At 41.4% G+C, this 17,027-nt stretch overlaps 1 protein-coding gene across 1 annotated transcript in view; it reads left to right on the top strand.

The window, feature by feature from the left end:
* The window catches only part of LOC132816932 (DNA-binding protein RFX8-like), a 93,734-nt gene that overhangs the window by 72,104 nt on the left and 4,603 nt on the right, over window positions 1–17,027 (top strand). Inside the window, exons 12-14 of the mRNA XM_060826956.1 lie at window positions 5,016–5,110; window positions 7,989–8,106; window positions 13,096–13,376. Coding sequence (XP_060682939.1) covers window positions 5,016–5,110; window positions 7,989–8,106; window positions 13,096–13,376 — 494 coding nt within the window. The remainder of the gene's footprint in view (window positions 1–5,015; window positions 5,111–7,988; window positions 8,107–13,095; window positions 13,377–17,027) is intronic.

The raw sequence follows: 17,027 nt of genomic DNA, 5'->3' as shown, positions 1-17,027 counted from the left end.
TCTCATGGGAGTCTTAAAGCAGAAGACATAGTCTCAAAATAAAGGAGAAGCAATTTAAGATTGAGATAAATTGGAATTTCTTCTGTCAGAGGATTGTGACTCCTTGTCACAGAGAGCTGTGGGCTCAGAGTCCTTGTGTATACTTAAGACTGAGGTAGATTATTGATCATTAGGGGAATGAACAGTAATGGGGAAAAGGCAGGAAAATGGACCTGAGGAATGCCAGATCAGCCAATATTGAATGGTGGAACAGGCTTGAGGGGTCGAACATCCTACTCCTGCTCCTATTCTGTATTACGTTATGGACTTATGGTCTTATCTAAATGGCCTACCCTGTATCCTTAGGCGAATGTGAGGATGGAAGATGCTGGAGATTCGGGTTGAGAGCGTGGTGCTGGAAAAGCACAGCAGGTCAGGCAGCATCCGAGGAGCAAGAGAGTTTACCTCTTGAGGAAAGGCTCTTCATCAGGATTGATGCTGTGAGCTGAGGGGGTGGTGAGATAAATGAGAGGGGGATGGGGCTGTGGGCAAGGTACCTGAGAGTGTGATATGTAGATGGAGGTGGGGGTAATGGTGATAGGTCAGAGGGGAGGGTGGAGTGGATAGGTGGGAAGGAAGATGGACAGATAGGACAGGTCATGAGGGTGATGCAGTGTTGGAAGGTTAGATCTGGGATAAGATGGGGGGAGGGGAATTGAGGAAACTGGTGAAATCCACGTTGATGCCATGGGGTTGGAGGGTCCTGAGGCAGAAGATGAGGCATTCTTCCTCCAGGCATCAGGTGATTAGGGAGTGGCGATGGAGGAGGCCAAGGACCTGCGTGATCTTAGGGAGTGGGAGGGGGAGTTGAAGTGATTGGCCTTGGGTGGGGTTGTCTCTCTCTATGCTCATTCTGCCATCTCATAATCAATCTGGTATACCTTCCACACACTACCTCCATAGCCAGAACTTCCTTCCTCAGATAAGGAGACCAAAACTGCACACAATACTCCAGCTGTACTCTCACTAAGGTCCTGCACAATTGTAGTAAGACCTTCCTGCTCCTGTACCTGAATCCTCTCCCCATTTGCCTTCTTCACTACCTGCTGCACCTGAATGCTTACTTTCAGCGACTGGTATTCAAGGACACTAACGTCTCGTTGCATCTTCCCTTTCCCAACCTATCACAATTCAGAAGCATGACTCTGAATGCCCAACTTGATATGTAATAAAGCAGCTCAGCAATTCGAAACCTCCCCATTCCTAGAGAATTTTGTCAACTGCAGGAGAGCCTGAAAAAGTGGAAAGGCTTACACTTATAAAGTAGTTGTCTTAACACCGGACATCTCAAATTGCTTTCTAGCCAATTAAACACTTCTGAAGTGCAGCTGCAGTTGTAATGCAGTAAGCGTAGTCAACTTACAATCTGCAAACTTGCAAACAGCAATTGATAATGACAACATAATCAGTTTATGTGATGTTAATTGAGGGATATGTATTGACCAGGAAATTAGGGATAACTCCCCTGATCTTTTTATAAATAATGCCATGAAGTCTTGTATGTCTGCCAGATCAGGTAGATCCCACTCTCTTCTCATCTCTGACAATGCTAAAGTATACAGGGTCAAGGCAGGATCACTTAATTTAGATATTTTCAATTGGCATCAATTCAGTTAGGGTCGTATCTTAGAGTTTGAGAAATAAAAGCAATGCTGCCAAGTTGCTCAGGAGCTGAAATGGTATTAAATTACTCAGCCAGCTTTATTGCTGCAAATCAGCCTGGTATTTTTCAAAGGTATTCATATCAGAATCCGCGCTTGGTTACGCAGGTGGGCCCCTATTGTACAACATCAGTATGAACCTAGTGTCCAAGTTACTGAGTGGAAGTCACAAACGTTAGCCCAGTGTACTTGTCATATCAAATGTCATGTGTGTGGCTGTCAATTTTAATCTGCCCCAGGCTCTGGATGAAAGACTTGTTGCTTCTTCTCTAGAAGGAAACCTTACTATTCTGGGCCTTGCTTTATATTGCTCCTGTCAATTCTCTTCCACTAATTTTAATTCCCAATGCCATGAGGCCTGAGACCCTAAGTACTTCTAAACCCATGCACTTTATGCATTTACAAGGTATTCCTTAATATTCTTGAAGCATTCAGCACTGGAGAGAATGTAGGGGAAAAAAACTATAAGGATGGTTCTGGAGACGGTAAACTTGAATTACAAGGGTAGATTGATGAAGCTAGGACTATTCTCCTTAGCACACTACCCCTTGGTACAGACCCAAACACTACAAGGCTAATTGTATTTTATACATTCCCAGGCTCCAATTTGTGGCAGAGAGATGTTTTTTGTTGGGGTGTGAGAGTTTTTTTGTTTACATCATGGATGGTTCCATCTGTCACAAGGTCTTTGGTGGACTTTAGTCTGCAGTGGGCCAGGAACAACCCACTGTTTGCATTTGGCTAGTGAGAGGATGGGAGAGAGGGCCACCTCTACCCTCTCTATAGCATAGCTGTCCTACCAGCCCCTGCACTTCAGTCTGGGCTGGCAGTTGTTGCAACAGTGACTAGCAATAAGTTTTACTGATGCTATTTTGGAAACAATTATTCAATGCAACCAGATGAACCAGGGGTATAATGGGAATTGCCATTCCTGATAAGGGTGAATGTCATCTGCATTGTAGCAATGCTACAGAACATGAGTATTCAGAGTCCTGGGTGCAAAATGATGAGGGGTAGAGAGTAGATGATAAAGGAACAGAAAATAGGAGCAGGAATAGGCCATTCAGTCCTTTGAAATTATTCTGCCATTCAATATGATCACGGGATATCATCTAACTCTGAATCCTGTTCTCATTTTCTCCCCCTACCCTTTTATCCCTTCAGTCATAAGGCATTATCTCTAATTAATAAGGACAAACTGTTCTTGGAGGGCTCTGATTTAAAGTGATTAGTGAAAGAACCAAAGGTGACATGAGCCAGTTTAAACAAAATGAGCAGAAAGGTTTCTATATGTCTACAAACCATCTTTCTTATTTAGCTGTAACTAAGAATATCATCATCTCCATTAATGTGACCTTTAAGTTTTTTACATTTGTCACATTACAGTTCAAAGCACTTCTTTATTTTTGCTTTTTTTAACATTTTTAAAATTCTGATATAAAACTAGTATTTTTTATCCGTTGTTGCATTTGTTAACTCAGTACCAAATGAGAACTGAAACTAGAATCTTTCTGATCAGAATCATTTAGCATTGTACAGGATGTGCAACTACCTACCAGGGCAGCTGTATCAAATTTTATGGATGGAAGGATGTAATATTACTTTATAAATATTGGTTATGTGCATTATATTTTCACCAAACGATTTAAATGACTCATAAAAGTTATTTTTAGATTTTGGAGTTTCTTGTAAGTTCTCAAACATCATTCATAAACTAACTCCGACATTCCTTCAGCTACAATGTAGATCTCGTTAATTATAGTCGGCATAAAATTGATTAGGAGAGTTCTTGTTACACAGTGGTAATGTCTCTCCAAGCCAAAAGGCCTGGATTCAAGTCCTGCCTGCTCCAAAGACATGATTAGAAAATACCTAAAATTGATTGGGTAAACATTACATGAGCTGAAAATGTGTTGCTGGAAAAGCACAGCAGGTCAGGCAGCATCCAAGGAACAGGAGAATCGACATTTCGGGCAAAAGCCCTTCTTCAGGAAGACTAATGCCCGAAACATCGATTCTCCTGTTCCTTGGATGCTGCCTGATCTGCTGCGCTTTTCCAGCAACACGTTTTCAGCTCTGATCTCCAGCATTTGCAGTCCTCACTTTCTCCTTAAACATTAAATGAGGTTAGTTCAATGGAATTAATACTTTTATGAGTGTAACTAAGAATATTAGAGAGATTTGTGATCAGATGGGCAAGAGGGCAGAGGAGTCACAGATGAAGTGTTATTTAGGTAAATGTGAAGTGCTGCATTTTAGAAAGACAAATCAGGGCAGGACTAAGACACTTAATGGTAAGGTCCTGGGGAGTGTTGCTGAACAAAAAGACCTTAGAGTGCAGGTTCATAGTTCCTTGAAAGTGGAGTTGCAGATAGATAGAATAGTGAGGAATAGTGAGAATACTTGCCTTTATTGGTCATGCATTGAGTGTAGGGGTTGGGAGGTCATGTTGTGGCTATACAGGTTACTGGTTAGGCCACTTTTGGTAGACATGTGTAGTTCTGGTCTCCCTGCTATAGGAAGAATGTCATGAAACTTGAACGGGTTCAGAAAAGATTTATATAGATGTTACCAGAATTGGAGGGGTTAACCTGTAGGGAGAGGCTTAATAGACTGGAGCTATTTTTCCTGGAGCATCGGAGGCTGAGCAGTGACCTTATAGAGGTTTATAAAATCATGAGGGGCATGGATAGGGTAAATGGACAGTCTTTTCCCTGGGTTGAGGAGTCCAAAATTAGAGGGCATAGGTTTAAGGTGAGAGGAGAATGATTTAAAAGGGACCTAAGGCGGAACTTTTTCCACATAAAGGGTGGTCCAGATATCGAATGAGCTGCCAGAGAAGTGGTGGAGGCTGGTATATTTATAACATGTAAAAGGCATCTGGATGGGTATATGAAAAGGGAGGGTTGAGAGAGATATGAGTCACATTTTGGCAAATGGAACTAGATTTATTCAGGAAATCTGGTCAGCATGGACGAGTTGGACCAAAGGGTCTGTTTCTATGTTGACAATCTCTATGCCTCCAAAACTCTATAAGTGTAAGAGTTTTCTCCAAATTGTTCAAAGAAACATGGGAGCAATAGTTGGATGTGATTTAACATAATCTCTACAAAGTATAAAAAATGTTGAATAAATGTAACATCTTGATATATTTTGTAAAATGGATATTTTTATTCTGTCTGCCAGTAATTGAAGAATGTTTAAAACATTGCCTTTATTATGGTTACCAACTTGCGATATGGAGATAATAATTGCAGAACCACTGAAAACAGAATGTAGATATTAATGCCCTAGTATGATTTATTTTTATTGCAGGTTTTGATAGTTTGCTAGCTTTGCTAGATACTGCAGCAGATATTAGAGCTTACTTTCAGTGTGTGTCAACTCTTGTGCATCTCTTTGTATTTCAGGTAAGATATTTACTGAAAATAATATTGTAATTACAATGCTTATGTTACACTGCATGTTGAAGGTTCAAATTTATTGTGTCCCTTAAATCTGAGCACTTAGTCATCCACATGTCAAGCTTAATATATTGTGAATTATGGCTAGTGCTATTAATAAATATTTTTAAATTGTATGCCCATACAATTTCATCCAAATATTCAGTGCTGCATATCTAAACACTTGTATTTTGCTTTGACTTTTTTTTAATGACACTTTCCTCTCAAATCTATACTTTTAATCTCTATTTAAAAACAATATAAACAAGGTCTAACTCTAATAATACATTCAAACTATGGAGTAGATTTTAAACTCCACATTTTGAGTCTGACAGTTGAGCTGCAGATTATATTAACAAACTGGTTTTCTTTGTTGTATAAGAATTGCTCCAAATCCTGCCTAGGTGGCACCACACTGCAAGGTGACTTTATAACTGACATCATTGTACTGCAGCATTGGCATTGTTGTCACCAGTTGTTTGATTCTGGTGAAAAATGCTTCTGGTTCTCTGGTATTCCATAGCAATGAGCTTGTCTAGAGGTTTACACTCATTTGACAAATTAGACAAGAATATTCTTAGCTAGTTTATAGATCTATCAAATTGTTGAGTTGCTTTCATATTTGTTGTTTGCTACACCTTTGCTCTCCACCATGTCAGGATCTGGGTGGAGTCCCCTTGCTGTTAGTAAACGACCTATGTACTTGAATTCAGGAAATCCTTTCTCTAGTTCAGCTTCAGGATCATCTGATGAGTACTCTCTAATAGTCACATTAGTTTCTGATCATCATTCGAGATGGCCGCTTCCACCACACCTCCATACACACTGCAAATCTCTTTGTTAGGATAAGCAGTCTAAACCCAATAATTAATTCAGTTGAGATGAGTGGATTTTGGTTTATTGTTCGGAACTGTTGTTCTTAATTCTTGGATTAGGTTCTCAGCTTTATTTGCTCTCTTGGAACAGATATTGATCATCATAAAGTATTAATTTTACCTACAAGCGTTTAATTTTCTGGTCACTGTCTTGAGCCACTCTGTACAGATCTGCAAAGATCATAATGTTGCATGGAATACTGATGTCTATCTGTCACTTCAGATTCTCTTGGTATTCTCCTTCTGTTGTCATCTAATAGCCACAAACCATTTAATACCTTTAGATCTGATATGGTGTACAGTGATTCGTTAGAAAAATTATCTGACATCACTCACACAGCCATTTTATGGCCTTTCTTTGTTTCTTTCCAGACAAACATCTGTGTACAAAGTAATTCATTTTCTTGCAGCTGGATATACTTCCTTTTATTTGATGTGGTGTCCTTCACAATACTGTATTTATATTCGGTTTACTACTTACGCTGATCTTTATCATTCTGCTGACCTTCATGCAAATATATTTTTCTTTTTTCCAACTTGTTGTTCTGGTTAGTCCTGGACTGGAGCTCAGCATAATGCAAAGCTTCGTGCATTCTTCCGTTAATACTGATGATAGACAACCTCAGAACTTCAGTACTACTGTCTTAGGAGGTATGCTCTCACAATTGGATCTTTTACTCCTGAAGGAATACTATTTCTGATCAGATCAACTTTCCATTGTCCTATTTCACAGGATTAATTTAGATTAGATTAGATTCCCTACAGTGTGGAAAAGGCCCTTCGGCCTAACAAGTCCCCACTGACCCTCTGAAGAGTAACCCACCCAGTCCCATTTCCCTCTGACTAACATACGTAACACTGTGGGCAATTTAGCATGGCCAATTCACCTGACCTACACATTGTTGGACTGTGGGAGGAAACCAGAGCACCCGGAGGAAACCCACGCAGACACAGGGAGAATGTGAAAACTCCACAGAGACAGCTGCCCAAGGCTGGAATTCAGCTACATATTTCAGTGCTATCTCATACTGATCAATATTCTCCCTTGCCCCAGAGCTCTGATGTTCAACACATACCATTCATATGAAACATTAGTAGAGAAACAAAAATGTGTCTTCAAGACCTTCAAAATTTCTCCATTTTGTCTTTGCTGCTCCTTGGTATGACCTAGGATGCTATACAGCTTGTGGGACCCTTTCCCCAGCACTGATAATAGCATTGCTACAATTATTCATTCAGGGTTTGTTTAATTCTGTAGTTAGCTCATAATCTTGCCATGGAAACTAGAAGAAATTGCAATTCTGTCCCACATTGTGTTCTGTACAAGGGACTGGAGAACTCACAGATATTCTGACTCACCAAGTAGTTCAAAGTTACAGACTGCTATTTGAATTCTTTCTTGCAGTAACTGGATATCTTAAAGTTCCAAAATTCAGCTGCACAGCTCTAATGCCATGTTTCATGTGATAAGTTTAATGGCTACTGCATAAGATTAAAACAGCAACAACATCAGAAATGTCATGACTATTGCAAGTCCAAGTATATGGCACACAAATGCATTTCTCCAAGTAATGATGACGACGAAGGGGATCTGTCCACATGCCATCTCCTGTGATTTCCTGGCCCTGTTCCAGCCACCTCTGTCACTATGTACTTTTTGAAACAGGTAATATTCCCGCCAAAAATCTTTGTTACAAAATTACTTTAGCTCTTAAAGACTGCATAAAGTTTAAACTTGAAATCTATTGTTAAGATGTTTGGAAAACATTCACCAAACAACAAAAGGAAATCTTACCAAGCAGAACACACTGATGGACCTTCCATATTATTTCTAACGCGCAGAGGATGCCATACATGTAAAATTGCTTTCTCCATGCAAATCATCAATATCATCATCTAATTTTAAAATGAAAAGTATCTCTTCATCAAGAATCTGTGCAACAAAGACACAAACATTTGATTTTTTTCAGCCCAGCAACTTCAGGGGAGAAGAGTTCACACAACTAGCTGCAAATTTCCAGTTGAGATGGAACTACTTCCTGTCTGCAATAAGTCGTGCTTTAACACTGTCAAATGCAGAATCATTTGGTAAGACGTGAATCTTAAATAAATAATTGCAACATATTCATTTTTTTCACAAGTACTGACACTGGTGAATTGATTTAAAAGAGCATAGATTTCTTGATTATTTGGAATGATTTGAAGGTGCCAGTGTCGGACTGGGGTGTACAAAGTTAAAAAATTATACAACACCAGAGTACCCCACGACCACCTAATGAAGGAGCAGTGCTCTGAAAGCTAGTGCTTCCAAATAAACCTGGTGGACTATAACCTGGTGTTGTGTGATTTTTAACTTTGATTATTTGGGACTGATTTTTAAAAATCCCATTGCTGAAAGGTGTCAAGCCTGGCAACATGATTAGGGAAAATATTGGGCGTTCAGTGAGCAGCCATTGACTTAAGTAGTATCCCTGCAGGCATTTTGTCCATGTTGGGAGGGTCTGACATATCATGGGGAATTAGCTTGGTTACCCTGGCAGTCTCCTAGTGATTTGTGGGTGGGTTCACTCCATGATGCGTACTTTCAGGCTCCTGGAGAGGCAGTCAGCTGCAATGATTGCCACCCCCTACCCTGTACTGATGCTACTAAAACAACACTGCATCCCCATTCCACTTGTTGGCAATGGTCTGCCTGCTGGTCCCAACTCCCCCTAGTCTCACGTTTCTTAACTATGTGTCACTGGCAATGTCATCCTGGATTCCATGGTTGATGAAGTACAGTAGGCTATGGCCCTGCTGACAAGCTTCCCAGGTAAGTGTTAAAAATCAGTCCTCTTCATGGTTATTGTCCATCTCAAAATGACATAAATTGGGGGTAAGCACCTATCGGGAAATGGTACTTCAGTGATCACACTGTGTATTACTCAATACCACGTTAGATTGCAGACAGTGTGGATAACGCTGCTAAAGTCTGCTTTATCTTTTGGTTGATTATCCTGGTAGATTATTTTAGAATCGCTACAGTGTGAAAACAGCCATTTGGCCTAACAAGTCCACACTGACCCTCTGAAGAGTATCCCACCCAAACCCATTACTCCTATCCAATTGCTCTACATTTCCCCTGACTAATGCACCTAACCTACACATCCCTGAACACTGTGGGTAATTTAGCATGGCCAATTCATCTAACCTGTGCATCTTTTGACGGTGGGAGGAAACCAGAGCACCTAGAGGAAACCCAGCATACACGGGGAGAATGTGCAAACTCCACACAGACAGTCAAACAAGGCTGGATTCAAACCCAGGTCCCAGGCACTCTGAGGCAGCAGTACTAACCACTAAGCCATTGTGCCACCCTGATTAGTATGTTTAATGATGGTTAAAAATAGTTTTAAAGTTCAATGTAATTTTGCTACATATTATTTTGCCAGTTTGAGAGTGAGAAAGACATAGCGCATGTATAATATTTGCAACTGTATCTCAAGTTAGTGTCATACACATCCAATCTGGGCTGCTAAGAAAACAGATTAACGCTATTTAATTAAAGCAGAAAATGCTGGAAACACTCAACAGGTTCAGCATTTGTTTCCTTGTCTCTACTTATTTTAATTGTTTTTTGCACTTTCAGCCAGCAGCACACTCTTTCTAGACACATCTATTGTTTATGTTCTTACTCCAACACTATTTCCTTTGGGTCTGCGAGACCTGATGATGGGCTTATGCCTGAAACATCGATTCTCCTGATCCTTGGATGCTGCCTGACCTGCTGTGCTCTTCCAGCATCCCACTCTCGACTCTGATCTCCAGCATCTGCAGTCCTCACTTTCTCCAAGACCAACTCTTCTGTCATTCACTCTCCTGCCTTTCACTCAATTACCATCCTTCCTTTTACCCATGTTCCAACCACTTTTTGCTGAAAGCCTATTACACCCAACTCTTGAGTTCCAATGAAAGTTCACAGGCCTAAAGTATGAACTGCCTCAGTCCACACATGCATCCATTACCTGTTGAATATTTCCAGAATTTCCTGTTTTTGTTTTGAATTTCAGTGTCATGCTTTTTGAATTGCATCGTTTGACTTCTATGAACAACTTTGTGGAAGGAACAGTTTTTTGTCAAAACTAAACTTTCTTTAACAAATGCAGTGTAAAAATGAGACATATCATCATCTCAGCTTGTATGTATAAACATATAACGAACCTATGTTGTTGGAAAGGGTCCTTGAAATGAAATTTGTGTCCCATTAACTGTTAAGTCTTAAACTGTGGTGCCAGTTCAGATAAATAAAGAACACTACCAATTCAGATGTATAGATTTATAAAGTGGTATGGTATTCTTAAAAGGAAAAAGTAAATGATCATAGATAACTTATCTATTGACTGCACATTAACAAAGACAAATAATACATAAATGCAATTTTAAAATTAAATGTAAAGTTATAAAATCTCCTAGCAACAAATCAAGGACTTCAGCAAGGCGGCCTTTGTGTGGAGCCGCAGAAAATGGGGGAGATACTAAACGAGTATTTTGCATCAGTATTTACTGTGGAAAAGGATATGGAAGACAGAGAAAGTAGTGAAATAGATGGTGAAACCTTTCAAAATATCCATATTAGAGAGGAGGAAATGCTGGATGTCTTGAAACGCATAGAGGTGGATAAATCCCCAGAACCAGATCAGATGTACCCTAGAACTCTGTGGGAAGGTAGGGAAGTGATTGCTGGGCCTCTTGCTGAGATATTTGTATCATCTATAGTCACAGGTGAGGGGCCAGAAGACTGGAGGTTGGCAAACGTGGTGCCATTGTTTAAGAAGGGTGGTAAGGACAAGCCAGGGAACTATAGACCAGTGAGCCTGACGTCGATGGTGGGCAAGTTGTTGGAGGGAATCCTGAGGGACAGGATGTACATGTATTTGGAAAGGCAAGGGCTGATTAGGGATAGTCAGCATGGCTTTGTGCGTGGGAAATCATGTCTCATAAACTTGATTGAGTTTTTGAAGTAGTAACAAAGAGGATTGATGAGGGCAGAGCAGTAGATGTGATCTTTATGGACTTCAGTAAAGCGTTCGAAATGGTTCCCCATGGGAGACTGATTAACAAGGAATCTCAAGGAATAAAGGGAGAACTAGCCATTTGGATACAGAAGTAGCTCAAAGGTAGAAGTCAGAGGGTAATTGTGGAGGGTTGTTTTTCAGACTGGAGTCCTGTGACCAGTGGAGTGCCACAAGGATCAGTGCTAGGTCATCTACTTTTTGTCATTTATATAAATAATTTGGATGTGAGCATAAGAGGCAAGGTTAGTAAGTTTGCAGATGACACTAAAATTGGAGATGTAGTGGACCGTGAAGAAGGTTACCTCATATTACAACAGGATCTGGACCAGATGGGCCAATAGGCTGAGAAGTGGCAGTTGGAGTTTAATTCAGATAAATGAGAGATGCTGCATTTTGGAAAAGCAAATCTTAGCAGGACTTATACACTTAATGGTAAGGTCCTAGTGAGTATTGCTGAACAAAGAGACCTTCGAGTGTAGGTTCATAGCTCCTTGAAAGTGGGGTTGCAGGTAGATAGGATAGTGAAGAAGGTGTTTGGTATGCTTTCTTTTATTGGTCAGAGTATTGAGTACAGGAGTTGGGAGGTCATGTTGTGGCTGTACAGGACATTGGTTAGGCCACTGTTGGAATATTGCATGTGATTCTGGTCTCCTTCCTATTGAAAGGATGTTGTGAAACTTGAAAGGATTCAGAAAAGATTTACAAGAATGTTGCCAGGGTTGGAGGATGAGCTATGGGGAGAGGCTGAACAGGGTGGGGCTGTTTTCCCTGGAGCGTCATAGGCTGAGGGGCGTCCTTATAGAGGTTTACAAAATTATGAGGGGCATGGATAGGATAAATAGACAAAGTCTTTTCCCTGGTGTGGGGGAGTTCAGAACTAGAGGGCATAGGTTTAGGGTGAGAGGGGAAAGATATAAAAGGGACCTAAGGGGCAATGTTGTCACGAAGAGGGTGGTACGTTTTTGGAATGAGCTGCCAGAGGAAGTTGTGGAGGCTGGTACAATTGCAACATTTAAAAGGCATTTGGATGGGTATATGAATAGGAAGGGTTTGGAGGGATATGGGCCGGGTGCTGGCAGGTGGGACTAGATTGGGTTGGGATATCTGGTTGGCGTGGACAGGTTGGACCAAAGGGTCTGTTTCCATGCAGTACCTCTCGATGACTGTATGACTCTACGACTTGCTTTGAAATTTGAATATTTGTTGTTCGAAAGAGCTTAATCTACTCTATTTAAACATAAGGGATTGATTTATAATTCATTTATGATGGAATGTGAGTAATTTGTAAAGATTGTAATACTTTATTAGTCCTTTAATTTAATATCGTTGAAAATATTTTATTTAGTCAAAGATTTTCATCTCATACTTTTAAATGACCATTCACAAGCATATCAATAAAATGGAAAATTAACATTTACATTTTATGAGATGGGAGTGCTGATGGTCAGCAAATGGACTCTGATTAGTAGAGGTGTTGCCTTGGAGAATGTAACAGTGAATAGTAATTGCCAGGATTTATTTAGATTTTTCAACTAGGCAGGTTAACTTTGATTGGCCAGAACATTGCCTTGGAAATGAGTTGATGAATGGCCATCACCTATTTTATTGAGATGAAACCGGCTTAGTGTGCTTACCTGCTTTTCTGTCTGCAATAAAAAAGGCCCCGTGACTTCTTATGTGTAGCTTCTAGTTCATGCAGAAACACTACACTGTGAATGGAAGTGACAACCTCAAATTGGTTGTCAGCATAATTCTTTTCAAACTCAGAATTATCCAGCATCTGTTATCCGATTGCAGAACTACATCTTATGTTGGACAGTTAAATTGCGAGATTTGCAAGTGCAGGGTAGTTGAGTACAGTTAGTACCTTACCTCTTGCAACATTTGCTGGACAATGTTAGTTTTCCATATTGGTATTTTTGTGAATTGACCTGATGAGTGTAAGTCGAAAAACCGTCTCTTTCTTCAACAATACTCAAGTTCTGTGTTATCAATGATTCGCCTTTCGTTTGTTATACAATAGGATCTTGGCACTTGGTGAACCTTCTAATTTCTGAGTATTTAACTCATGTACTTCAGTCCTACATGGAAGAGGAAATGGAAAAATCAGTATTAGAAAACGTGGGCCAACTCTCACATGATTCAATTCAGGAACCAGACTTAGAATCAGTTCTCAAAAAGTATTCAGTACCATCAGAGTCTCTTAATGTAAAGTCTGAAAAAACAGGTGACAAAGACCTTAATCTGCAAAATATCACCATCAAACCTTTGGGCTTTAAAGTAGATACATTGACTGGCAACAAGGTAAGCTGACCCTGCTGTCTAATTAATAAGATTTGAATTTTGCTGTAAAAGTAATTGAGACTACTAGCTCTCAGTAATATTTTCACAGGCTAATCAGCTAGTAGCTTCCAACAAGCACAACGTACAATTGAACATGGAAATCTGACAGTAGCTGCCTCTCATTTATCTGCTTGTAAAAACACTTTCACTACCAGCTCTCCATTGAACAGCATGATATTCCTGTAATTATGTCATTAAGACAGACTAAATTTGCCACAGAACTCCAAATTGAAGTATCCTTTCAACAACCAGAACTACAGTATGTATTTATCTCGCACTTTTAGTCCAAAGCACTTCATGGGAGCTTTAAAGTAGTAAACCCACTGACTCCCATAGTTACCTTCACCATAAATCCACACATCCTGCTTCTTGTAAAGATTCCATTCTCCCAGTTCCTCTATTCCACCTGTTCTGACCAAGCCAATTTCGACAAGGAAGTCACCGAAATGTCCACTTTTTTCCTCAACAGATTCCCCAACAGCGTCTGACTCATCTCCTGCACTTCAGCCCTCATTCCCTCTCTTCTCTTCCGCAACTATGATAGGGGTCCCCTTGTCCTCCCATACCATCCCACTAGCATCCACATTTAGCTGCTATTTCTGCCACCTTCAGCAGGATTTCACAACCAGACATATATTCCCCTCCCCTCCCTTGTCAGCCTTTTGCAAGGACCATTCGCTCTGGGACACTATGGTCTACCTCTCCTTTACTCCCAACACTCCCCTCCCACAGCCTCACAGCACCTTCCCCTGCAACCACAGAATATGTAGCACCTGCTCATTTACTTCCTCCCTCTTCAGTATCCCAGGCTCCAAACAACACCTTACAGGTGAAGCAGAGCTTTACTTGCACTCACTCAATCCAGTCACTACATTCGCTGCTCACAATGTGGTCTCCTCTACACTGGGAAAATAAAGCAGAGACTGGGTGACCGCTTTCACAGAACACCTACATTCTGTCTGCACAAATGACCCTGAGCTTCCAGTCGCCTGTCATTTTAAAACACCACCCTGACCAATATCTCATTCTTAGGCTTGCTGCAACGCTCCAGCGAAGCTCAGTGCAAGTTGGAAAAATATCACCTCATTTTCAGCTTGGGAACTCTACAGCCTTCTGGACTCAACAATTTTAGGGCTGGCAGAACCTTCTTCCATGAACTTAGTCCAATCCCCATACACCAGGCCTTGTTATTACATAGTCTGTTAATTCATACAATCCATCGTTAGCCACAAAAAATCCTGATTAACACTTATTCATTCTCCACTCATTTGTCTGTCCAACTGTACTTCTCTCTCTCTGGGTGTATCCCCACGTATCATTTAGTCTGCATCCCTCCACCCACCCCATCTCCTGCATAAAAATCGATTCTTCATAACTACCATCAGTTCTGAGGAGGATTACTGGACCTGAAACATTAATTCGGATTTCTCTCCATAGGTGCTGCCAGACCTGCTGAGCTTTTCCAGCAATTTCTGCTTTTATTGCTTATAAAAGCAAAATTTGCTACTCAGTCATATAATTTGATGTTAAGTCAAATGGCCAACGTAAATGAGATAGACTTTAAAGGCTGTCTTAAAGAAAAAGGAGGAATAGAGAGGAGAAATGGTTTAGGGAAGCAATTCCAGAGCTTGTAACCCAGGCAGCTCAAAGTTTAGGGATCTAAAATAGAGCAAGTTAGAAACTGCTCAAAAGGCTTGAATTAGAGAAGTGTGCATACCTCAGGTGGTTACGGGACTGGAGGATTTGAAAAAAAAGAATGAGCAAGGGGCATGCCTGAGGGTTTCAGCAACAGAGGCGCTGAGGCAGAAGCAGAGCCGATGATTGTATGGGTGTGAAAATAGGCAGTCTTGGTAATGGCACAGATATGTACTCAGAAGTCAGGACACATGGAGGGAAGCTGTTACCCACTATAGGGAGAGAATCCTGTCCATCAGAGAAGAAGATTGGGACTGCTCTTGGGATACCAAGATATTCCTGTTCCGCGAATCGAGTAAGTTCTACTACAGCTGCCACCCTAACCCCACTTAGGAGACAAAGTTAGAGACAATATTAGCCACAAAACGTAGTATTTCAAAAGCAGGGGGCACCTGGATTTGAACTGGGGAACCTCTTGATCTGCAGTCAAATGCTCTACCACTGAGTTATACCCCCACAAAATGTTGACTTCTCCACCTCCTGATGCTTGCTGTGTTCTTCCAGCCTCCTACGTGTTGACTTTGAATTTCAGCATCTGCAAGTTTTTTTTTGTCTCACCCTAACCCCACCGTCAGTGCCATTTGTGCCTGGCCCCTTTGAAGAAAAGGGCTGCTCTGCCTTAATGCACCTCCTTGATTTCTGAGGAAGAGAATCCATAGGGCTCAGAGGAGACATCCTTTGCTCAAACCCCTTCCCTCCCCATTGCCTTTACAGCTCAGATACTGACTGTTCAGCAGGAAAGTCAGGTTTAGAATGCTTGTAAGTACAACTTAGTGAACACTTCACTGCAACATCTCTACGGCTGGCCAAAGAAGAAATCCCACAGGCTGCTGGTACTCAGATACCTACCAGAGACCAAGCACCTATTCATCTCCAGGCTGGAGATGACTGTGTAGTGGCAATAATCAGGGACTTTGTCTGCATGCTTTGGGAGGAATAGGTACAGCAGGAATACAATGGCCCTCATAGCCCAAAGATTGCAGGGGTGCAGCTATACTATGCTGACACAAGTGCCTCAAGTAGCCATTTGCCTCCGTGAATACATTGCCATGGAGAGGCAAGACCAACACCCTCAGGATAAGCACAGCCTTGCATCAGCCCAGCACAGGTCCTCATGACCAATGGCATGGTGACAGGAAGGCAGAGAACTTTGATAACATTCCAGATACCCTTCCTTATAAAGAGACAGGGAGATGCCAAGAAGCACCAATCGGAGGAGGAAGCCCACTCAGGCCCCTCAGAATTCTCCTTCCATGATACTCCAGAAGTGGTCGAGCCCTTCACATCCACACCACCTGTCCCCCTCGGATCCTTGGAAGTTCTAGCCGAGGAACTCCCATGTCATCTGGGCTAACCTCCAATGCCAACAGACTCCACTACTGAGCAAGCTTCCTCCATCTCAGCTGTGGAATATGGGACCATACTGAGACAATGGGAGGAAAATATTTTTGAGGGCACATTGGTAGGTCAGGTGACATTGCACTGACCATGAAGTCTCATGTTTTCCTAAATAGTTTCGCGGTACGTCTGCTGTATGTGATTCTCTGTCTAGCCCTGAATGTAACTCTCCCAGCATGAAGTCTAACCTCACATCCACACAGGTTTCAGATACTTACCTCACTCTTGCTGAGTGGCGTAGCCATTTTCTGTCCTGTTGTACAGTTCTGATTTCCAGCACAATGGAAGGTGCCAGTGAATGCTCATCAGCCAATCGATCCAGCCTCCACATCTTTGTGTCATTGAAGCCCTGGACATCCAGATTCCCTTCCTGACAGCCTTTCCCATAACCCCATTGGCTTCACAGGACCCAACCAACCTATCTACATGAGCCTACATCTGCCAACTTTCACCAGCCACAGCCACAACCCCCAAAGCCCCCTCCACCACCAGACTCTACTTATCAGGTGACTAACTGGT

This window comes from Hemiscyllium ocellatum, chromosome 6 (genome assembly GCF_020745735.1).
Source record: "Hemiscyllium ocellatum isolate sHemOce1 chromosome 6, sHemOce1.pat.X.cur, whole genome shotgun sequence".
Classification (NCBI taxonomy): Eukaryota; Metazoa; Chordata; class Chondrichthyes; order Orectolobiformes; family Hemiscylliidae; genus Hemiscyllium; species Hemiscyllium ocellatum.
Note: the sequence above shows the minus strand (reverse complement) of the source record. Positions and strands in the feature narration are given on the sequence as shown.